The sequence below is a fragment of the Lycium barbarum genome, chromosome 8 (assembly GCF_019175385.1).
Source record: "Lycium barbarum isolate Lr01 chromosome 8, ASM1917538v2, whole genome shotgun sequence".
NCBI lineage: Eukaryota > Viridiplantae > Streptophyta > Magnoliopsida > Solanales > Solanaceae > Lycium > Lycium barbarum.
In genome coordinates this window covers 9,752,342-9,777,680 of record NC_083344.1, presented here as the reverse complement: position 1 = coordinate 9,777,680, position 25,339 = coordinate 9,752,342, and the positions used below count along the sequence as shown (strand labels likewise).

At 36.0% G+C, this 25,339-nt stretch overlaps 1 protein-coding gene and 1 pseudogene across 2 annotated transcripts; both read left to right on the top strand.

Moving 5' to 3' along the window:
• LOC132607668 (pentatricopeptide repeat-containing protein At5g16640, mitochondrial-like) overlaps window positions 1–6,444 on the top strand; it is a 32,914-nt pseudogene extending 26,470 nt beyond the window's left edge.
• A 7,025-nt stretch (window positions 6,445–13,469) lies between these two features.
• Window positions 13,470–23,888, top strand: LOC132605902 (putative pentatricopeptide repeat-containing protein At1g12700, mitochondrial). 2 transcript variants are annotated; one of them, XM_060319170.1, is made up of 3 exons: window positions 13,470–15,571; window positions 21,758–21,812; window positions 23,084–23,888. In XM_060319170.1, exon 1 carries the CDS (start codon window positions 13,652–13,654, stop codon window positions 15,446–15,448), a length of 1,797 nt encoding a protein of 598 aa, XP_060175153.1. In that variant the 5' UTR covers window positions 13,470–13,651; the 3' UTR covers window positions 15,449–15,571; window positions 21,758–21,812; window positions 23,084–23,888. The 2 variants fall into 2 exon arrangements, with proteins under 2 accessions (XP_060175153.1, XP_060175155.1); XM_060319172.1 differs by having other exon boundaries at window positions 23,069–23,888.
• The last annotated feature ends 1,451 nt before the right edge of the window (window positions 23,889–25,339 follow it).

The window sequence follows — 25,339 nt, the reverse complement described above, 5'->3', positions numbered from 1 at the left end:
GTCTTCTTCCGTAACAAAGTTCTACCTCAAATCTTTCTTTGCCTTTCTAAGCTTCCTCTTCTTTAGTTGAATCTTCCGATCTTAGTTAACGATCTTGGGCTAGCAGAAAGTTTCTCCGATTTACTTTTCTTCTGCTATATTTCTCTACATGGTATCAGAGCCATAGCCGTAGTTGGCTTCTGGATTTTATTTCAAGATCGGGCCAGTAGTAAATTCAACTGGTTTCTCTAAATGGATTTAAGCGGCCGTGTTATTGGACTGGGGATGAAGTTGTTGAATCAGTCCAATTACAAGGTATGGAAGAGATGTATGGAGTCACACCTTGTGGGAGAGGATTTGTGGAATGTTGTTAATGGTAGTTACACAAGTCCTCCTACTGACGGACCGGAAAATAGCAGCGCATACAAGAAGTGGAAGTAGATTAATGCAAAGGCGGAGTTCATCCTGAAGAGGTCCATCTCTCACAACTTGTTTGATCATATTATAAGGTGCAAATCAGCTCTTGAAATTTGGAGGACCCCTGATCGTTTGTTCAATAAGAAGGATGAAGCGCGGCTACAGATCTTGGAGAATGAATTGGCTAACACCATTCAAGGTAATCTTTCTATTGCCGAATATTTTTTTAAGATTAAGAGCTTATGTTCAGAGATCTCATTATTAAATCCAGATGAGGCTATCTCTGAAACACGAATGAGAAGAATGATCATTCGTGGTTTGAAGAAAGAATATATTCATTTTGTTACATCAATTCAAGGATGAACTCAACAACCATCCTTGAACGAGTTTGAGAATTTGTTGTCATTACAAGAGCTACTAGCCAAACTGATGGCTAGTGTATGTTTTAAAGAAGGGGAAGGAAATGCTCTTGTAGCCGACAAGAGGAACTTCAAAGGAAAAACATTCACAGATACGCCACACTCCCGATTTCAAAGTGTTTCTAGCCAGAAAAGGAGGGAGAGTCTACTAATAACTATAAGAAGACTCTGAAGTGTTACATGGTGGTAAAATAGGACACATATAAAGATATTGCCGAACAAAAGAGAGCAACATGGCTCAAGTTGATAAATCTGCTGAAGAAGGAGAGGACTGGGGAAGGTGCTTCGTAGCTAAGGCTTGAGTAGTAGATACCCTGGCTTCCTTCAATTTTGAAAGAGACAGGATCATGGATTCAGGAGATAATGCAGTCCATCATTTGGAGAAAGAGCGCATTAGTGTTATTAACAAAATGAAAGAAGATTCTAAAGATGTTCATATTGGTGACGTGGTAGCTGCTATCGAGGAAATCAATGAAGCAGATCCTGAAATTGGTAATAAAAGTCTGGACGTGAGGGATGTTGAAGTAGAACCTGAGCAGGCAGTGTCTGAAACTATACATGTCAATGGTGACAATTTCAGACAAAGCATTGAGGGAGATATAGTGAAAGTTGAAGTCTCTGGTCAATCATCTGACATATCAAGGTCAATTACTGGCTCAGAGGAAATACTAGAAGCAAATGGAGAAGCAAAGTATCAAATAAATGAAAACGTTGACCTTGAAGGCTTAATTTCATATGGAGATACAAGCAGTATGATTTTTGAAAGCTCTGAAGCTGCCAAACAGTTTATCGAGGAGTCGGAAAGGAAATCTAGTGGTGGATCCTATGCTGGTATTGAGGCTTCGAAGCAAATTCATGGTCAGATTGTCATCGACTCAGGTGCTTCTCCAGATAACATAATTATTAAAGAGCTATGAGTAAAAGGGAGTCTAGAAACTCAAGAATGTGAAGTTCAGCATGAAGATGAGTCACGTGGTTCGCAAAGGCCAAAAAGAAACAGTGGCAAGTCCGCCCGCTACTGAGATGAAGATTTTATCAAGACATATTCACGTTTCTTTGGAGGCTCAATTATTAGCGGAAAACCATCATCATTTGAAGAAGGAAGAAGTGTCGGGAAAATATTGCTAAGATCTTCACCAAGGCACACCCAAAAGATTCGGTTGAGTTCTTCCGCAACAAGCTCGGGGTAGTTTCCAAAAAATCACTTTAAGGGGAAGTGTGAAGAAATAAAATTGATTTTTTGGAGCTACAAAAATACTAGATATTTATTAAAGGTTCTAGAATAACTTAGTGTACTATCTTAGATAATTATCTTGAAGAAAAATCTAGGTATTCTAGAGTAATACTAGAAGATAAAGATAACTCGATTTTTCTTATGGATGTATCTAGAATAATATCTAGAAGCATCCCTACACAAGTATAAATAGGGGTGACATTAGGCGTTTATAATCAACCCATAAAAACCCAATACAAGCCAATTCAAGGAGTCTTCTTCCATAATAAAATTCTACCTCAAATCTTTCTTTGCCTTTCTAAGTTTCCTCTTCTTTAGTTGAATCTTCCGATCTTAGTTAACGATCTTGGACTAGCAGAAGGTTTCTCCGATTTACTTTTCTTCTACTATATTCCTCTACAGTAATACATAGATAGGTCCCTGAATTTGTCCGGAAATTCCACGTGGACACTCCAACTGAGCCCCGTACTACCTGAACGCCCAAGAAGATTTTTGTTGTGCCATTTGGAGACAATTTAATAAGGTGGCACAATGCGTGTATTACACAGCTCCAAAAGGCGTGAGATGCTAATTTTTTCATTTTTTAAAAATATTTTTTCCTTTGTTTTTCTTCTACTCTCCACAATGGCCTAATGTCGCTATCATCACCCGAAACAATGGAGATCACCAAAAACCTTTTGAAAAATTCAAATTTGATACTTTTTAAAACTTGAGCTATATGTTGAATTTATATTTTGTCCATTGTTTTATATTGAGTATAATAAAGTAAATGTAATTATTAGTTACAAGTTGGTCGTTAACTTGAGGGGGGTTTAATTTCTGAAAAATTTCTTGGTGAACCGGAGAATATCGGGTCACAGTAGCCGTGGTGGAGCAGATTTGTCCTTAGTGACTGCCTGTCAGGAGCCGTGGTGATGGAAGAAGCCATGGAAGGCTGGTTTACATCGCTTGGCCACCATGGTGGTTTGTTTTTTAATTTATTTTTACATTTCTGATTTTTTATCTTTTTTGACATGGCTTATTTCTATTGGTCTTTTTTTTTTCATGTCACAGCAAGTGAAGTTCACGCACTAAACCTGATCAGGAATTGTCAAATTTGTGCTCAAATGACACAGTTTGGCTTGTGTTCGAGTAAATTAAACCTGCTTTAATTTGAGTGTCGAAGTGAAATTCCTGGATAAGTTGAAGTGTTCAAATGGAATTCTTTTTGTATAAATGACTTGTACTTGCAGCTTGGACACTGGTCGGCACTGGACCCTCGGATAAAAGTTTTTTTTTTTTTGTGTGTGTGTGTGTTAATTTATTTATTTATTGTCCTTTGATTTCTGCTACTATCTGTTGGTTCTTGTACTTCGATTATCTTATTTAGCTACTTCTCCTTTCTTTCCAGATTGTTTTATCATGATTTTCTCGCTTTGGTTATTTTCCATTTTCATATCGCTTTGATATGCTTGTCCTCATCTGACCTTGTTTGTCATGCTTTCTCTTGAGTCGAGGATCTTTCGGAAATAGTCTCCCTGCCTTCCAAGGTAGGGGTAAGGTCTGCATATACTTTACCCTACTTACATTGTGGGATTTAACTGGGTATGTTGTTATTGCTGTTTTGTATAGGTTTTAGTCTTACTTAATACTTAATCTATGTTTATGTTTTCAATTCAAACTAAAATATGTGGTACCTTTTCTAAATAGCTATCTAGAACCTCTATAAATTTGCCTTCTTTGAAAGTGGCTTATCGATGCACTTTGGCTTTATCATATTTCTAAAAAACTTGTTTGTTTTCTCCTCAACAGTACACATGAAATGTATTTTTATAGACAACGACTTCTCACGCTTCAAAGCTTTCTTTCGACTCTGTCTTTATTTTTCTGACACAAGAAGTCACTTGTCAGATAATCGCGCTAGGGATGGTATCCATTTTAGATGTTTGTGCTTCTATCTAAAGGTTAGTGAATTTTCTCAGAAGAACCATTGGAAATTCTCCTTTTATGAGATGATTGACTTATTTATCCATATTATCCATATTTTTGGAGTATTCAAATGCATAGGTGGATAATGTATTTTCTTTCTTTAATAGGAAGTGAATTTGTCTTTCCGTTAAAAAATATATGGCATAAATTTTTACTCTTAGACAATTGAGTACTTTTACACCGAGCAAATAAGAAAACAAAATCAATGAAAATGGATTTTAATAAGAATGGTTTGTGTGTAAATTTTGGTCTTAAATAATGGAGATAAATATTTTCGATGAATATCTAAAATGAGAAACTCGCTTCTAATGTGTAACATGAAAATGGAGAATATGGACACTTTAAAACTGTGATGGGTAAACGATATTTACTATTGGTCTCATGTAGAAGTAACGAAATCAACTCAATTTGGAAGTGCAACCTTCGAAGTTCAAATGGGTTGGGCTATGTTACCTTTATTAACTAGACTTGAAGTCATGTATGCAACCGTCATGAATGGACTAGTAATATCATCTTCAGTGCTATTTAGTTGTCTTCAGGTATTTTTTTTAACTGTTATCTTCAGGTGTTACCATTTTTTTTTCAAGAATCAATAACAACTGCCTTTAACTCAGAAATTGCTACTTGAACAATTTCTGATAGGATATTTTAAATTATTTACGAATATATTTTTTGAAGTTTATATATGATTGAAGAGTACTGAATGCTTATTGGGAATTGACATTTTCATAGAATAGTAATATTTTCAGAGTAAAGTTCATTGTTCCTGCGATATTTGATTGAGAATATGAAGATGTAAATTTAATTACTGCTGAAATTGGAGCCTCTCTCGCAATGATCAGGTTGCTGACTTACTGTGGTGAAAGTTCCAGAAAAACGGTAAGTTTACTTGGGAGGCATTCTAACGGACTGAGTGTGGAGAACAATTGCAGCTCCAAGACCACCTGTGGTCAATCAATTCATTGATCAGTTATTGGTAGTATTGATGTAATCTTTCTTATTACGTCAAAATCTGTTAGTATTAGAGATTAGGGTTTTTAGTAAATTGATGAAACAATAATATTTTTAGTGTTTCTATTGGATGTCGCAGTAAAGTTCAAAATCATATGGCTAACGGTGGGACCTTATTGGGTTAATCACGGCATTCAGAAGGAGAACATCTCTACAAAAAAGATTTCTCTATAAGATAATAGTTTTTTTTAATCATTTCTGGATTGAAAGGCAATATCTAAAATCTTGTATCTTTGTCTTGAATAATTTCCTAGATGTTGTTGTCTTAATTCACTACTTAGCTTTGAGGTTGGTGGATCTTTTGTGGGATACTTAAAATAAAGGTTTTTTATGTTGTTGAGGGCTGTCAATTTCTGTGATATATTTAGTTTGTCTTTAGAGTCTAGACCTTAGGCTGTTTGACAACATGTTTGCTTAGTGAATCTAGTAATGTGGCCACTTAGGTTTGCAAGTCATGAATCGACCTCAGCTGCTCGTATGGAAGAACATGGTTTTGAAAGCACTACAATATCTATCATTTTGAGAGACGAGGGTAAAGGTGCAGATGCTATTTATGTGAGAAATCCTGTGAATTGTGGATCATATTTTTGTTCACTGTGAGTTTACTTGGCTGGTGTGGTCCATGTTTTGAGGTAACTTTGGCATTTCTGAACAACTCCTATAAGTTTCAAGAATATGTTTGAATGTTCGGAAAATGCATGTCGAGAAGCGTACCAAAAGAAGATCTGGAGAGTTATTTTTTATTTGCATAGCAAATTCGATTCGTGAAATATAGTTGTTTACATTATTTATACTATCGGGGAGATGGAAATGTTTTGTTGAATATATAAAACATGTTGGGCATGTTTTATCCAGCATTATCTTTGTACTTTCACAGTATCAGCTTGATACTGTGTTTTTTCTAATAAAATTTTACCTAATAAAAAAAAAAAGGCAATGGTTCTCAGCTCTGGTGCACTACCAGTGAAATGACAACTTTCATGAAAGAAATGGCTGGAAGGGGCTTTTCATTTTATGCAACTACAACTGAGTTATTGGTAAACGTTATAAAGGAGAATCCTTCCGTCCTTGACATGATACTAGAGCTTCACTCGGAAAATAAGAAGTGATTATTTCTCTCGCCTGGTTTATTCGGCTACATTATCCCTGTGATAGATTTTCCTTTTTTGTCTCTGCAAAAGAAATGACATACAGTGCAATTGCAGAAGCTGACGACAATTAGAACATTGCTTGAGCTTTCTAGGTAGGTCTATTGAGGAAGTACATAAATTTTAATATGTTTGAGTTTTTCCAAAATCTTCTTTATCTTGGAAATTATGTGAGTTCCCTTATGGGTAAAATTTTTAAGTCTAGGGATATCATTTTCAGTGCTATTTAGTTATCTTCATGTACTATCACTTTTCTATCTATGTGAGAATCAATAACAACTGCCTGCAATTTATAAATTACTATGGCAAGAGTCTGTAATGTACTTGAAGTAAAAGATAAGATCGAACCAAGAAATTGGGGAATTTTATTAGACAATCAAATCTGTTACAACTAGGGTTACAATTGAATGAATCTAATCTAACTATAAATGTTTCTGAGCTGTGATAAACCCCTGCAATGGCAGTAGAGGATTATGTAACAATGGAGGAATTAAGTAGGGAATAAGAAGAAGAGAAAAGAGAAAAGAGAAAGAGAGAACAGAGATACGAAGAGAGAGAATTAGCACTAGCAATTTCAGGCCTGACCCTTTTTTAGCCAATTCTAGTGTATATATAAAAGGGAATTGCCACGTGCTTCCCATGTGCATTGGGTTCATTACAATCCATCCCGCTTGAAATCAACCTTGTCCTCAAGGTTGTTGAAGGAGACAATGGCTAGTTGCTAGCGGTTGTTCACTTCTAAATGGCAGGTAACCCTGAACACCCACAAAAGTGCCAATGCCAACGACTACAACGCAAATGTGTGAGCTTGTCCACTGAAGTCGTCTCAGGCTGCCTATCAACTCTCGCATCGGTCTGTTGTATCATTGGAATTGTAGCAAGAGATTTTTCAATCCTTGCATAGGTGCCAAACACAATCATCTCAAAAGCTCAGTTGTAAGGTCACTCTCTTGATAATAGCAACTGGTTAATACACACCAAGAAACTATACTCTTCTCCATTAAATCATTATCAATTTTATCCTCATATTTCAGGACAAATGCCATAGCAGGATGCATCAAAACTATCAGTAACCATGATACCCATTCATGAAGTTTTGAATCCACAGTGCATCCTGCATGAAGAGTCAATCTATAGGCATCAATTAAACCCCTTAACTGCCTCTTACATCCTTTTTTGCAATCTTGTCACCAATCACTAAACATGTACAAGTATAGTCAATGAAGTAAACAGGGAGCACTAACGAATCATCAATTGCTTCACCATAAGCCAGGTTGTTAGCAACTCCCTTCCAGTAGCAATTACATAGATTCTTGAAATTTAAACTTGAACAAATATTATATGAATGTTCAGAGCAGCAGCAACACCTTCGGGAGAACTTATTATCTTATTAATGTCAACATAAGACTCATTGAAGCACATCACCATGAGGTTAATTAGACCATCAAGTATGGATTCTACTTCAAGAACCTCAACATAAGAGACATGAAAGAACCGTATGCTATCAGCTACAACCCATTTTTGGTGTAGACAAGACCAAAATGATAGTGAGGGATAGTAGAACTTCAACAAAAAGAGCATATTAGGAGTTACTAACCACAGAATCAAGGTATTTTTCACAAGGTTGCAAAGATACCATGACCTTTAGATGTTAGTGTTAAAACACTTAGCTGGGAGGATTTATCTATACAGAGCACGAATTTATCTATACAGAACACGACTAAGGAAATATGAGTCAAAGGTTTAATCATCTCACGAACTATACTTTGGTAACTCAATAAGGTCATCCACTCAATAAAGAACTCAGGTTCAGTTCTCAGTCGATAATCTGAGAAGCTGACTGCCCAGAATGCCCAAGCATACTTGTGAATAAAATCCTTTATTACAATTGCAGCTAGATCAAACACCCTTCCACCACGATCTCCTTGCTTATAGAACATTAGCCTATTTTGCATTGCCCAGGTTCTTAAGGGTGTAATCAACAGTAAAAAGGAAGTCACTACACCATTAATGAATCCCCCTCCGAACAAAAAAAATTGCTAAGAAACTATCCTGCAATTCACCAACAACAATTTTTGTGTCCTTCCAGTAGACATCAAGCAATCCATTAAACCGTCTCACATTCCAGTGGTTCGCAGCCTTAGCAATATTAGCGAGCTGTATTTTAGAATAATCCAAAGAATACACAAACAAAAGAAGCGAGGCACTAACTACAATTTTGGCTCCAACGAATAACTCCTTCAATTGATTTAGCCAGTCAAACACTATGCTTGTATCCCCACTTAGTAACCATGATTGAGAGCTAGCTGTTAGTAGCGAAGGAAAATTTAACGTAATAAACTGCATGGAGCTAATACAGAACATATCAGTTCTCCAGGATCAAACACTATAATAATTTCATCATTCTAACCTTCAGATACGTAAGAGGAGTCAGCAAACAAATATGAAATAGGCGAAACATCTAGTTCGAGCATTTCATCAAACAACTCATGTGGGTCATCTAACTCATGACTTATCCCATAGAAAACATGAGAGATTATGCAGTTAAAGTCCTTAACACCCAATTCCACCCTATGAAGCTCACACAATTGAGATTTCCAATCAAAAGTAAGAGGAACTTGCTGGCTTACCTTAATTTCCACATATTCATTTGACTCATTGAACTTCCCAACTATTTCAAGCGGAGGTATGAGAAACTCATTGCCTACCTCAATGTTCTTGAGGCTTAAAGACTTTTTAAAGAGGCATCTTCAAGCTTCAAGGATTTTACAATAGGTTCGTCAGACATGTCACCCCTTGGTAATTTCTGTTGCACAACATCTCTTGGACTCAATACGACTTCACTTGACAGAACCTCTTGATAAGTCAAATCTCCCGTCGCACCTGTGATTTCTTTTCTTTTACTTTCTTGATCTTCTTTAAGAAGATGATACCCGCTTTCATTATCTTCAAAAGTAATTCCAAGCATCTCCAAGATTTTGTCCATTTTATGATTGAGTCCATCTAATCCTCCACTCAATCTGTCAAAATATGACTTGCTCTGTGCCGTAAGAGACTGAAGTTGATTCTCCAATTGCTTTGTATACTCCTCATATGGAGTTTCTTCTACCGTGGTTGTAGAACTACCTAAGGTGCCAAGATATTGCTCTAATACCATCTGTAATGTACTTGAAGTAAAAGAGAAGATCGAACCAAGAAATTGGGGAATTTTATTAGAAAATCAAATCTGTTACAACTAGGGTTACAATTGAATGAATCTAATCTAACTATAAATGTTTCTGAGCTGTGATAAACCCTTGCAATGACAGTGGAGGATTATGTAACAATGGAGGAATTGAGTAGGGAATAAGAAGAAGAGAAAAGAGAAAAGAGAAAGAGAGAACAGAGATACGAAGAGAGAGAATTAGCAATAGCAATTTCAGGCCTAACCCTTTTAGCCAATTCTAGTGTATATATAAAAGGGAATTGCCACGTGCTTCCCATGTGCATTGGGTTCATTACAGAGTCCGTTTTGATAATTTCTAAAGTCTTGGTAACATCAACATCCTGAGATTGCTATCTTCTCTATGGTCCTCTTCAGAAAAAGTGCAAGTTTGGATGGTCAATAACTGAATTCATAAGGCCATCAAATAGGAGGTCAACGCAACCATCTTGTTTTCGCCAATCCCCTGTAGAGTCTTAGTGCCCTGTAATGTTAATTTTATCCCTCGTTTGTGGATCTAGAAATTTTGTGCACTGCAGAGAATTATGTGTTCCGTTGGCAGAAGACAGTCCTAAGTTTGAAGCGGGTAGTCAGAAGTTGTAGCCCAAGTTCTTCCTCAGGAGCAATTATACGTGGGCCAAAGTGACGAGCTGCTTCTATATCTAATTGAGTCTGGTCTAATGCCTAATGACTATGAGCAACTATATGAGCTGGACTTCTCTTTCAAGATTGCATATGAGTAACTCCATATGTCATCAGATGTGTTTTTGTTGAATATTTTCCCAGATGTTGTCTTAATCCACTGAGGTTTGAAATTTGGTGGTTCTTTTGTTGTTTACTTGACACAAAAGTGCTTTATGTTTATTGATAGCTGTTGTTTAAAAAGGGTTAAACCCTCTGAATGGAGTAAGTCTTAAGACTGTCAATTTCTTATGAAGTGGGTTGAGGCAAAAACACTAGGTGATTTCTTCTCATCTGGCCAAGCCTTGGTGGACAGAGTTACCCAATACTTGTGTTGTTGGGAGGTTGCAGGTACCTCGTGGATTTAATTGAGGTATGCGCAGGTTAGTATGGACACCACAGTTATAGAAAAAAAAAAAAAAAACGAATTGATTATGCGTATATAGGTCATTATAATCTTTAGAGCAAGACCTTAAGCTGCTATTGCAGCCAAATTTGAACTGTTATATGTCTAAATCCAAGATATGGTGTTCATAGGCAAATACAGCTTATGAGGTGGAGGGCTCTTTACTTTTTCATTGCCTCAATGAGCTCACATCCAGAGGCAGAGCTATTCTCAATTTAGACAAGTCTCAAGGTCCAGCTATTACCAGATCCTAACTGCGAGCAAAGGAAAGAAAGGAGCAAGTGGGTCACGTCCATTTTTTTTTCTTTAAATATGCAAGAGTTTAATATTATAACATTCATTGATAGGCTATAGCATCATTCTATAAGCTCGACATTGATGCTAGAATTTTTGACAATGTTTACTCCCTCCGTCCCAATTCATACGGGGTGTTTGGCTGCGCACGAAATTTAAGAAAGAAGGGAAATTTTTTTGAATCTTATGATCTAATAAGCCAAAGAAATTTTTGTGGCTAGAAACATTTCATTAAGGACAAAATGAAAATTTTAGTGTTAAATTCATGCTAAATATAAAATTGTGTCATTATTTTTGGGACTGACTAAAATTGAAAGTGTCGAATAAATTGAGATGGACGAATAATCTTTACATGAAGTAATATGAGGGACAAGTTTGATTTTATTAATAAAAAAAGTTGTCGATACTCTGTCTCGTGGTATAAATTCGTCAAATATATTTTCTTTAATAAGAATGGTTTGCAAGTAAAGCTTCAAGTTAAACTATAGGGATAAGGCACTAGTACCTTTACAGTAATAAATGCCACCTTAAGTGCTGACGTGACATAGAGAACCAAACATTTGACAGACAATGAAATACACGCGCTGCCACGTGTAATTTGGATTTTTTTTAAAATCTACTTCATTTTCTTCATTTTTTTCTTTTTAATTCTGAAATGTAATGGAAATATTATTTTATGTTTAGAAAAATGAAAAGGACAATTGTTATTGTTTTTGTATGAACTTGAAAAAGAATAAGAGGTGTTGAGCAGATTCAAAGGCTGTTCAAGTTTTAAAGTTGATTCAAGTGTTAAACTCATTCTAGATCCATAGTTGTTGATGAGATTCGAAAATGAAGAAAGAATTTCGAATCCACCATTGTTGAACCTTGAAAAAAGCTTGAAGAACAAAAAAAAAAATAGTTTGTTGAAATTCTTGATTGTGGGCCAAATTGATTACTAGGTTTTGATGATGTTGTTGTGAAGTTGTAGTTGACAACACTACTCCCACCCCTCCACCACCCACCCAATGATCGCCTCCACCCACCACCTACTTATTGTTTTAAAGTTTCTATTTTATCCTTTACCTTAATTTATATATATATATATATATATATATATATATATATATATTAGTTTGTAATTAAGGATTAAGGGCGTTTTAGTAAACTTTCATGTTATTATACAGTACCATACAGTCAAAACAAATAATAAAATTGTTATTATACCGTAACAAGCATACATTCCGTCCAAACATTGTATTCAAGTACAATACAATACAGGGCTATACTTTACAATTCCATCTAAACAGAGGCTAATAAAAAAAAAGGGGAAATGGTCCTAAAATGCCTCTTAACAATTGGATTTGGTACTAGTGCCCTCTGTCCATCTATCAAGCCAAAGATGCCCCTACCATTAAATTATTGGGTCTAATTTGCCCTTATTTTTAATGGCCACATTAAAATAATTAAATATTTATTTATTACGTGGCCAGATCTGATTGACCCAAATTTAAACCCTTCCAGAATTTAAAAAAAAAATCCATCCATGACCCACATTTTGACCAGCCAGTGTGAGAAAATCTCTACCGCCACCATGTCATCTTCTAACTTGAAGCTTCAAGCTTCATTAATGACTTCCATGAAGTTTTCTGCTTCTTTCTTCAGGTTCTAATCCCTAATTCGATGGTCATTCATGCTACCAACTTTAAAAATAGTATCACCCAATTGATTTAAACACCAAAATTTACAGATTTAGTAATTTAAAGCAAGCTTCGAAAAGCTTCTCAATGGCAGCTTTAGTTCACTTCACTTCTTTAATGGATTTTTTTCCAAGTATACTCAATCACGCTTGAGCTTATGAACCAAATTCCAACATACCAAGTTCAAATAGCCAACAAATTTCGAAATTAAATTTTCAAATTGAGGTCAATGTTAATCAATGAATGTCCAAATTTTATGGAGGTTTCACGAGATTAAACAAGTAACTTTTTTTACAGTATTCAACTAAATTTCAACACAAATAAGCTCAATAAAAACTTAGGATCAGTTCAAACTCAAACTCATTAAATAATTTTGGTCATAATCAAAATAATTTTGCATAATTAAATGGTTTACTTTTTAAAAATGAGCAAACAAATAAGTAATTAGAGAAGATATTAGAGAAGGGAGGGGTTGATGGGAAGAAGAAGACTAAAATGAAAGAGAGAAGAGAATTGATCAAAGGTTGGGTGGCGTGGTGAGTGGAGAGAGAGAGAGCACTTTTTTTTTTTTATTATTATTATGAGACCCAAAATTAGGCCAAACATGTAAGGTCATGTATTAAATAATTTTAATTGGGTGTGGAGCGTGCAATTTTGAGCCAAATAATTTTAATTGTGTGGAGCGTGCAATTTTGAGCCAAAATGTTAAAGGCAAGGGCATTTTTAGTTAGATAGAGGCGCAAAGGGCAATATTGTACCAAATTCATAGTTATCCGAGGGGTAGTTTGATTTAAGGTATAAGCTGAGTTATCCCAACACTAATTTTTATATCATATTTGGTATAAAGTATAAATTAGTGCTGAGATAAATTTATACCTTGTACCAAATATGGTATAAAAATTAATGTTGAGATAACCCAACTTATACCTTCTTAATCCACTTATACTGAAATTATTTTATATAAAATAATCCAATAGATGAGATATATAATCTCGGGACTAACGAGTCCTTAAACCAAACGACCCGATAGAATAAACAAGCCGTTTGACTCCCAAATAGATCTTCACCCTCGCATTGGACGGAATGAGTATATGATATTGGGCATTATTTCATTTGAGCTCTCTCTCTCTCTCTGCAGTGTGCATACCCAACAAGCTTTGACCAAAATTAGGGCACAACACTCTCACCTCCAATTCCAGCAATTCATTGGAAGATGAAGAGAATTTATCTGCACATTGGTATTATTCCCTTTATCTCTTTCTTTCCTATTTCCGTTTCTTCTTCTTCAACTACAATTATTAGACTTTATTCTTCAACCCATACTAATAAGTCCATTTCAGTAAAGGCTAAACTTGGGGCTAATACCAATTTTGAGAGTGTTAAGTCTTTAGATGACGCTGTTACTCTCTTCCATCAAATGGTCATAATGCTGCCTCTTACTTCTCTTGTCAGCTTCTCTAAATTATTTAAGACTATTCTCAATATGAAGCATTACTCTGTTGTCGTTTCTCTTTTTCGAGAAATGCTGAAATTAGGTATTCCAATTAATGGAGTCATCTTGAATAGTGTGATTAACTGTTACTGCCTGATGAATCGTGCTGATTGTGCATTTTCTGTGTTACCCATTTACTTGAAGAATGGCATTCCGTTTAATGTTGTCACTTTTTCCACCCTAATTAGAGGATTATTTGCTGAAAATAAGGTCAAAGATGCTGTTGAGTTGTTCAAAAAATTGGTGAGGGAGAATATCTGTGAGCCCAATGAAGTCATGTATGCAACCGTCATGAATGGACTCAACAAAAGTGGCCATACACAAAAAACATTAAGTTTGCTCCGGTTAATGGAACAAGGAAACACTAAGCCCAACATATTTAACTACAGCATTGTTATAGATGCTCTTTGCAAAGATGGAAACTCGGATGCTGCTATCAACCTTCTGAACGAGATGAAGCAGAAAGACATCCCTCCAAATATAGTCACCTGTAATTCATTAATTGATGGTTTGTGTAGACTTGGCCAGTGGGAAAAAGTTAAGACTTTGTTCTCTGAGATGGTGAACCTTAATATTTATCCAAATGTGCGCACCTTCAACATTGTGATTGACGGACTATGCAAAGAAGGAAAAGTTGAAGATGCCAAGGAAATAATGAGCCACATGATTGAAAAAGGTATAGAGCCTAATATAATCACCTACAATGCGATAATGGATGGATATTGTTTGCGTGGTCAAGTGGATAGAGCGAGGAGAATTTTTGATATCATGATAGATAAAAATATGGAACCTAACATTATTTGTTATAACGTACTAATAAATGGATACTGTAAGGAAAAGAAAATAGTTGAGGCCATGCAATTGTTTCGTGAAATTTCTCAAAAGGTATTAAAACCTAATATTTTTATCTACACTACTATTTTGCATGGTCTGTTTGAAGTTGGAAGAATTGGATCTGCTAGAAAAATCTATGATGAGATGTTGTCTGCAGGGCCCATTCCTGATCTATACACTCATGTCACATTGCTCAATGGTTATTTTAAGTATGGTCTTGTTGAAGAAGCTTTGTCGATTTTTAATAAGTTGGAAAGAAAGATAGAACAGACTAGTATTGAATTTTACAATGTTGTTATTAATGGATTGTGCAAAAATGGTAAAGTCGACAAAGCTCGTGCTATTTTTGAGGAGCTTTCTTCAATTGGATTGCTTCCAAATAAGAGAACATACAATACAATGATAAATGGATTTTGTCTAGAAGGATTGTTAGATGAAGCTAAAGATATGCTAAGAAAAATGGAGGACAACGATTGTTTTCCGGACAATGTCACTTACAATGTGTTTGTGCAAGGATTTCTCAGGTGTAGCAAAATTAGTGAAATGCAAACTTTTATGAAGAAAATGACTAGAAGGGGCTTCTCATTTGATGCAACTACAACTGAGTTACTAGTAAAGGCTATAAGTGAGAATCCTTCCGTCCTTGACATGATACCAGAGCTTCAATCAAAAAATAATAAGTGAATATTTCTTTCGCTTTGTTTCTTCGGCTGACATTATGAAATGATATCCAATGCAATTGTGGAAGCTGAAAAAATGGCAATTAGTACATCGCTTGAGCTTTCCAGGCAGGCTTACAGAGGGGAGGTATATCACTTTTGATATTTTGATTCTTTTTTCACTCTTATTTATCTTGGAAATCAGATGTTACTGCACTCATAATATGAGTAATACTGTGACTTCCCTTATGTGCACACGCTATAAGTTTAGGAATATCATTTTCTGTGCTATTTAGTTATCTTTATGTATTATCATTTTCTATTTTTTTGTGAATAAATAACAACTACATGCAACTTGAAATGTTTTGGGAACAATCTTTTTGACAAGTTCAACCCATCCTTCTATCCGTGAACCATTTAGTATTAATATTTGTGATTTTCCTTAAATTGAAATAGAACTTGTTCAAAATTGATAGGACATACTATAGATGAATGGTCAGCACAATGTTCTAGTTATTTTAGAATATATTTGTCGAGGTTTATGTATGATCCAAGAGTACCATACTGATTTTAAAAAATAATAATGGTGAGTTTCCTTATGTGTACACATTACAACTCTAGTAATATCATTTTTAGTGTTATTTGGTTATCTCAGGTATTATCATTTTCTATTTTCTTAAGAATCAATAACTGCATGTAACTTAGACGGGGCAAACCCACTTAGATGGTATCGCAGCCACTCCTATGTCAGCCTTGTCAGTGTGGGTCAGAGTTCAACTGAGTTTCGGCAAATTTCAAGTAGGCGGGGCAAATCTCAGTGCTGAATATAAGCAAATCTCATGCGGTCGGGCAAATCTCAACGAGGACGCTGAGTCCATAAGAGTGGGTGTATGTGACACTCTAGCTTAGGTTAGGAGGAAAGTCCACATCAATGAAACATAGAAGAGATGCTGGGTATATTAGTAAGTAGGCCTTACACACTAGTGACGCGTTATAACATCGTGCGGGCCTAAAGCGGACAATATCATTAGTGGGCTTGGCTGTTATCTGACACCCTAGCTTAGGAGGAAAGTTCACATTGACAAAACATAGGAGAGATGTTTAGTATATAAGTAAGCAAGCCTTTTTTTTAATAAGGAAGTAAGCCTTACACACTAGCGACGCATTTTAAAGCCGTGCGGACCTACGCCGAAAGCGGACAATATCACTAGTGGGTTGGGCTGTTATAAATGGTATCAGAGCTACTCTTGTGTCAGCCTTGTCAGTGTGGGGCAAAGTTCAATTGGGTTTAGGCAAATCCTAGATAGGCGGGGTAAACTTCAATGCTGAGTCTAGGCAAATCCCATGCGGTGGGACAAATCTCAGCGAGGACGCTGAGTTTATAAGAGTGGGTGTATGCGACACACTAGCTTAGGAGGAAAGTCCTATATTGACAAAACACAGAGAGAGATGCTGGGTATACAAGTAAGCAGGCCTTACAAACTAGCGACGCGTTTTAAAGTCGTGCGGGCCTAGACTGAAAGCGTACATAATAGTGGGCTGGGCTGTTATACTCCATCCTTCTGGCCCTAACTAATGTTGGTTTTCCTGAAATTGAAATAAAACTTGTCCGAACCAGATAGGATATACTACAGATGAATGGTCGACATCATATTCAAATTATTTGAGAATATACTTCATTGGAAGCTTATCTATGATCCAAGAGTACCTGATGCTTAATGGGAATTGAAATTATCATAAAACAATAATATTGTCAATGAAAAGTTCATTTGTCCTGTGAAGGACCTATTTGATTGGGAATTTCAAGATGTAAGTGAGTTGCTGGTGAAATTGGATGCTATCTCTCTCAATGATCAGCTTGCTGGCTTACTGTGTGTTAGATTATACGAGTCCACCAAACAGAGTGCAGAACCTGGTTCTCTAACTATTCCCTTAAGTAAAACGGAAAGTAAATAACACAAAATATTTACGTGAAAAACTCATTGCTCAAGGGATTAAAAATCACGACCTATAGCAGTAGGATTTTCTCAACTTCACTATAAACGAGTAACTTCAGATTACAACCTATTGCAACCTAGGAATTAAACTCTTAATCCCTCCCTCTTACAATAACTCTATTGCAAGATCTTTACAATAGCTCTATTGCAAAGAACACACCTTGATTAACTCTAGCCAAGTGAACAAACTCAGAATGGTTGTAGATCTGCAACTTCAGATTACAACCTATTGCAACCTAGGAATTAAACTCTTAATCCCTTCCCCTTACAATAACTCTCTTACAAGACCTTTACAATAACTCTATTGCAAAGAACTCACCTTGAATAACTCTAGCCAAGTGAACAAGTTCAGAATGGTTGTAGATTTGTCCTACTATTACACTTCTTGAACGCCGTGTAGGAATACAAGTTAAGAACAAAAGACAAAGACTCAACAAGCCTAAGGACTTAAGATATCTTCAGTGGTTGGGAGCTGGTCCTTTTGTTTGTTGCAGTTTTGTTCTTGTGAGCACCTTGAGAGGCAGCTGCTTGCACTTTGAGATATATGAAATTTTCTGATTTGCAAAGTGTTAGGTTTTTTCTTGTATCATGTTGCTTATATAGGTGCAGCAAGTCTTGTTATGAAAGAGACATTGCGTTGTCCACTAGCAAAGTACAGTTGTGCTGCTGCACTGTCCAGTCGGTACAGTGTCATCAGCTTTACAACTGTAAGTTTGTGGCACTCTTTCAAACTTTTGAGTGCCATATAACTGGAGTATATGCCCCAACTGCAGAACAGAGAGGGAAAATGTGTGGGATGAACTAGGGGCAGTAAGGGGTTTGACAGATGGCCCCTGAGCTGTCTGTGGAGATTTCAATGTTACTAGATTTCCTTTTGAAAAAATGAACTGTGGAAGAAGAAGTCCTGCCATGGAGGAATTCTCAGACTTCATAGAAGACAAGGAATTGGTAGACCCTCAGTTGGAGGAAGGGTGTTTTACATGGTATAAGGGTGATAACTATAGAATAGTATCCAGATTTGATAGGATTATATTCTCACATGAGTGGGATGATAAATTCAGGAATATCAAGCAGTCACTGTTGCAAAGACTGGAATCTGATCACTTCCCAGTTGAATTGCAGTGTGGAGTGTGGGAGCACAACAAATCCTATTTCAAATTTGAAAACTGGTGGTTGAATACTGATGGATTTGTGGAAAGAATCAGGGATTGGCGGAGCTGGAGCTGCTTTGTCTTTACAGGCAAACCAGATTTCATTCTGGCTTGTAAGTTCAAAGCTTTAAAAGCCAAGTTGAAAGATTGGAGCAGAACTAGCCAAGGAAACCTGGGATTTCAAAAGACTCAGATTCTGAGTCAATTGGCTACACTAGATGCTGTGGTGGTGAACAGAATGCTAATAGGATCTATGAAGGCATCTTTGTTGATGGAATATGAAGAGCATCTTAAAAATGAAGAAATTCCATGGAGACAAAGATCTAGGGCTCTTTGGCTTAAAGAAGGGGATAGGAACACCAGTTTCTTTCATACAGTGGCCAATGCACATGAGAAGCAACAACATTGATCAGCTTGTGATACAAGGAGAAATAGTGGAGGATCCAACAAAACTAAAGGGAGAAATTATTGATTTCTATCAGAATTTGTACTCTGAGTCTATAGATTGGAGGCCTTCATGCAACCTAATTAACTGTCCTGCTATTAATGAAGAACAAAAAGCAGCTCTAGAGGGGGAATTTGAAAAACAAGAGGTGTTGTCATGCTTGAAGATATGTGCCATGGACAAAGCCCCAGGTCCTGATGGCTAGACAATGGGTTTCTTAATCAAATGTTGGGATGTACTGAAGCCAAATATCATGGCTACTTTTTAGAATTTCCACTCTAATGGAATTTTTGAGAAAAGCCTCAATGCTACTTACATAGCTTTAATCCCAAAGAAGACCGGTGCTAAGGAGTTGAGAGACTTTAGACCCATTAGCCTAATAGGCAGTGTCTATAAATTGAACTCTAAGGTGCTCACAAAGAGGCTTAAAAGAGTTATAGTGGATGTACAGCAGATGGCTTTCATTAAAGATAGGCAAATCATGGATGCCATCTTAATTGCCAATGAAGCAGTGGATTCAAGAATTAAACAAGGCAAGCCAGGAATTTTGTGCAAGTTGGGTATTGAAAAGGCATATGATCATGTCAACTGGGAGTTTTTGCTGAAAGTGCTTTCTTGTATGGGTTTTGGAAGAAAATGGATCAAGTGGATAAAGTATTGTATATCAACTGTCAGGTTCTCAGTTCTTACCAATGGTGCACCTGAAGGTTTTTCCCCGGCACATAGAGGGTTGAGGCAAGGTGACCACCTATCTCCTTTACTGTTTGTCTTAGCCATGGAGGGCCTGAATAATATGATCAAAGTGGCAAGAGCCAACAACTGGATCAGAGGCTTCGAGGTTGCGACAAGCTCAAACTTAAAGGAAAACATGGAAATCACACATTTACAACATGCAGATGACACCTTAATTTTTTGTGATGCTGATGAAGATCAACTAAAGATTTTGAGAACTATTCTGGTACTGTTTGAAGGAATTTCTGGTTTACATATTAACTGGAGAAAGAGTCATATGTATCCTATCAATGAAGTGAATAATATGGAAGATTTGACCAGGATTTTGGGTGGAGAAGTAGGTTCATTGCCAACTACTTACTTGGGAATGCCTTTAGGTGCTAAATCAAAGTCTATGAATATCTGGAATTGTGTGATTGAAAAGTGTGAGAAGAATTATCTAGGTGGAAGTCACAATACATATCACTAGGGGACAGAGTCACTCTCATTAACTCTGTACTGGATGCACTCCCAACCTATATGATGTCCATCTTTCCCATTCCAGAGGGAGTTATCCAAAGACTTGATAAGATCAGGAGGGACTTTCTTTGGAAGGGTAACCAAGATACGCAGGTATTCCATTTAGTTAAGTGGTGTAATGTTATACTGGGAAAGAAGCAAGGTGGTTTAGGTATCAGAAACTTAAAGTTACAGAGCAAAGCTTTAAGACTCAAATGGCTGTGGAGGTATTCACAAACACCTCAAAGTTACTGGGGAAGAATCATTAAAACAAAATATGGGGAAGGATCATCAAAACAAAATATGGGGAAGATAATAATTGGATGATTAAGGAGGTGAACACCCCTTATGGAGTCAGTTTATGGAGATCTATAAGAAACCTTTGGCCTTTCTTGAGGATACATTCCACTGTTAAAGTGAACAATGGTGAAAACACTTCTTTCTGGGGGAACAAATGGTTGGGAAACACTTGCCTAAAGGAACTCTTTCCAAGCATTCATGGACTAGCAGTACATCAGAATAAGAAGCTAGCTGAGAACTGGACTGCTCAAGGATGGGACATTCAGTTTAGAAGAAACTTCAATGATTGGGAAATCAATACATTGACAGAATTTTTCAAAAAACTGGACGAATTTAAAGTAACACAGGAAGGAGCAGACAAACTATGGTGGCAAGAAGACAGAAAAGGCATTTACAAAGTGAGCTGAGCTTACAAATTCTTGATCCAGGGGAACCAACAAGTGCAACATTGGCCTTGGAAGCACATATGGAAAGTGAAGGTGCCTCACAAAGTTGCATGTTTCAGTTGGCTGTTGGCAAGTGAAGCTGTTTTGACTCAAGAAAGCCTAAAAAAAAGAAATTTCTCTCTTTGTTCCAGATGCTATTTGTGTGGTGAAGAAGTTGAGATAGTTAGTCATCTATCTTTGCATTGTAGGATTACAGCCCAGCTGTGGAGGATTTTTATCAATCTAAGAGGCATTGTTTGGGTAATGCCAAACCTACAGGTGTACAATTTATCAAGATTGAGAATTTGACAGATGATGTGTAAAACCTTATCCAATTTCTCTTGTTCCCAAAACTTTATTTTTTTTGAGAATGGTAATGTTCCCAAAACCCATATCTACCATCGAATTCATCAAAAATCCCAATTTACAAGGTTTGTACACCTCCTATATGTCTAGGCTTTATCAATAGCCAAGTGCTCCTTTATCTTTTTTTTTTTCCCCGAATCCAAAGCCTCATTTGCTATTAACGGCTTAATGCTGCCGCGTCCATTATTTGTCTATTTTTAGTAAATGCCAACTAGTTTCTGTCCACTTTGCTGATAAATTGCTTCAATCTTTTGCCATCAATTTGGCTAATTTTATATATACTGTGCTACTATTTATCCTTTAGTAGTAGTATTCAGTTATCGCATAGTTTATTATTCCTTGAAGTGTATTACTATCTGTTGCCACTATTATTTTGTATCTTGTTAATTTGCTTTCTCTTTTCTGACATTACTGTGTTAGGTACTCTTTCTGAGCTGAGGTCTACCGGAAAACAGCCTCTCTACCTCACAAAAAGGTAGGGATAAGTTCTGCCTACATCCTACCCTCCCCACACCCTACTCGTGGGATCAGACTGGGTTTTTGGTTGTTGTTGTTGTTGTTATATATACTAGTAATCACTCATGGATTTGAAATCTTTCAACTCTTAGCTCCATTTTTCATGGGATTTTAGGTTAAATCTGCCTTCTGAACTATGTGTGGTTGAAAAGAGTTTTGTTTTCTGCTTGTTTGTCCAACAGCATTGACTTGTACAGTACCTCTGCTTTTCTCTCAATGTTGCTAAAGACTTGTATGCTCCATCCTATCAATTTTCCTTATAAGTAATCTCATTTTGCTGGCGAATATTAAATCTGGTTTCCCTGTCACCTCAAATTTGTTCCACCATTTTCTACCGTGTACACAAAGCCTTCATGTTCCAATTACATGTTTTCAAATTTGAATGTCAAATGTCAGCTGTGATCTTCTGTTTTACTATTGTCCACACTGTTAACATTTGAGGATTACGACCCCATATTACTTTGGCAAGTTGCATCTGTTTTATATACTTGAAATGTTCATCCCTCTCTGTTTGTAACAGACTGTCAATTCTTGAGGCCAGCCCTTGGATCTCCTCTTGTCCAGCTCTAAGTCTTCAATAAAATCTGAAAAATCATTTATCCCTTTGGTCAATCTTGGTTATTGTTTCTCTCATGAGTGTATCTAGTTACATTGAAGTCCACATACAGCGCCAATGGGCCATTCAAACACCCCTTACTGCTGCTATAACACACTGCTTAGTTGCCTCCTGATGTTTGTCTCTGCTTTTGAGCATCAAGGAAATTGAGTGATGGTTCTTTGGGATTCACTCTCCAACTTAATATTTTTTTAGCTATATGAATAACTCTTGCATAGTTGTTCCCTCCCTTTATTGCTGCCTTCATAATTTACATGAAATTCAAGTTTCTTTAGTTCCTTCCTTCCTCTTTTTGTTTTTAGTTTATTAGATTAAGGTATCATGCTTCCCCAATCTTCGGACCTACGCCTTTCCATTCTGATTCCGAGATTCAGCGCGTACTCTTTGTCTCTCTTTTTTTTTTTAATCCTTATAAAAATAAAAAGCCATGTTCTCTTTTGAAGCTCATTCTTGTATAGAAAATTCCCTTTCTTGCCAACTTAATTGAGGACTTACCAAGAAGGGGAATCTTCTAAGTAATTCACACATGAAATATTTCTCTAAGGACAACGCTCATGCTTCAAAGCTTTCTTTCAATTCTTTCTTTTTGTCTGACACAGCATGTCACTTGCCAGATAACGGTGTAACATTCCATTGGAGATGTTGTCCGTGCTGCTGCAAGTGAGCGTTGGGATGAGCTGAACCATTTAAATGCTTATATACGAGGAGGTTACTAGATGATGATGACAACAAATAAATGGATTGTGCGCTAAATCCTGTAATATTTGCATGTCTGGTTCTTCTAGTATTGGTATGCGCTCCTGAATGTGGCCTACTGCAATACTTTTCTAGTTTTGTGTGTTTATATCCGACAGGTAGCTTAAGATGGCAATATCTCTAAACACTATAAATAGTGTTGCTTTTTTGTGGCATTAGATGCCTCACTCAAATTAATCTACATAGAAGGGGATTCCAACTCTCCTTAAGATGCTCTCTTTGTAAATCTGAATCGAAGAGCAACAGCCATCTTTTCCTTCATTGCTGTTTTACCTCCCAGATTTGGAATCTGTTCACTTTGGGTAAAATGAAACGGGTCATACCCGGGAACACTTGTGACTTTAGGGCCTGGAGTTTTGCCGGAAGAAGGGCAAAGCGGAAAAAATGGAGGAGGACAATTCCAGCTTGCATTTGGTGGACTTATATGGAAAGAAAGTAACAACATATGTTTTGAAGAATATAGCTCCAGTGCTATTCAAGTAGGTAAAATGAATAAGTAGTATGTACATTTTTGCTGTATTTTTGTAGAGGATACTCATTCTGTCCTTCAATTTTTGCAAGCCTTGTAAAGTACACAAGTGCTTTAGATGTAAATACTACTTCCACCATATTATTTATGCTGATGATATATATAAATTTGTGGCATTGGATGCCTCTTGGAAACTTCTGCCTATTGAAACCATTCTTTTTACCAAAAATCTGTAGATTGTTCTGTGTAAAGGTTCATTGATAGAATGACCATGGCAGATTCTCCTTTTATGTAATAATGTATTTCCTTTCTTTAGTAGGAAGTGAATTTCTAGTAGTAGCTATGTACCTTTTTCTTTGTAAAAAAATATCCAGAGTACTACGACTTTCTGTTAAATAATATACGGCACAAATTTTTACTCTTAAATAATTGAGTACTTTTGTACAGAAAGTAGAAAAAAAAATCATAGAATAAAAACGGATTTTAGTAAGAGCGGTTTGCAAGATTTGCAAGTGAAGTTTGGTCTTAAATATTGTGAGTAAACATTTTTTATGAATATCTAAAATGAGAAACTATATTATCACTTTTAAAGAATCACATGAAAAATAAGAATTAGGATATTTTAAAAATGTGATGGCTAAAGAAATTTATTATTGGTCTCACATAGAGATCGAAATGCAATCCAAACTGATTAGAGATTATGTAATATTGAAGAACTTAAAGATGATACAACAGTAACTATGCTCCTTTCAAACAAGTTGGGTTTCGCTGCACGGATTCTCACTACCCTTGTTTCTTCATTTAAATTCTATCTCAAACCAACAATATATATAATGAAAGTAAAATAAGAAGTATTAGAAGTTCTCAATAAAAAGGAAGGGAGGTTGTGTCATGGTAGGCAAATTAAGTTATGATCGTTGTTAAAAGTAAATATGCATTAAGAGACATTAGTCAAATGTACATAGCAATAGAAAACCTCATTGACAATCCAAACTGAAAAGTTGTCTAACCCAAGATTTTATCAGTACTGACAAAACAAATTTAGCTAGCTTTGACTACAACTGTTACACTTCCAATTTAGTGTTACAATATAATATGTGTTCGGAGGAATTCAGTTGCTTTTGCTTAAGGGAAAACTACATATATATATACATGTTAAGGAGAAATATTTACGAAACGTGACGATAGTTTTCCTTATTTACAAAACATAACGATATTTTACGAAACATGACGGATTTTCATATATTTTTCGTTTTTTATTTTATTTTCAGAAAAAAAATTTAAACTTTAAAAAAACAATTTTATATTTTTTTAAAAGTTTATTTATTTTTTATAATTTTTTTTTTTGCTAAAAGGCTTAAAAAATTACCTCAAATTTTTGTGTATGAAAGTTGTATGTGTAAGCGAAATTTTTAATATCGTTTTTCATACACAAAATGTGAATGAAATTCTAAGTCTTGAGCCAGATATAAACATTTCATACCATTCTCATAAATAAAATTTTGAGCATAATGTTTAAGCCTCGATCGAGGTATACACATTTCATGCGTTTTTCATACACAAAATTTGGGCGAATTTTTTAAGCCTTGAGCAAGATATACACATTTCATATACAAAAATTTAAGCGATTATTTTAAGTCTTGAA

Coding starts and splice junctions, on each gene's coding strand:
- LOC132605902 (XM_060319170.1), top strand. CDS start 13,652: ATGAAGAGAATTTATCTGCACATTGGTATTATTCCCTTTATCTCTTTC.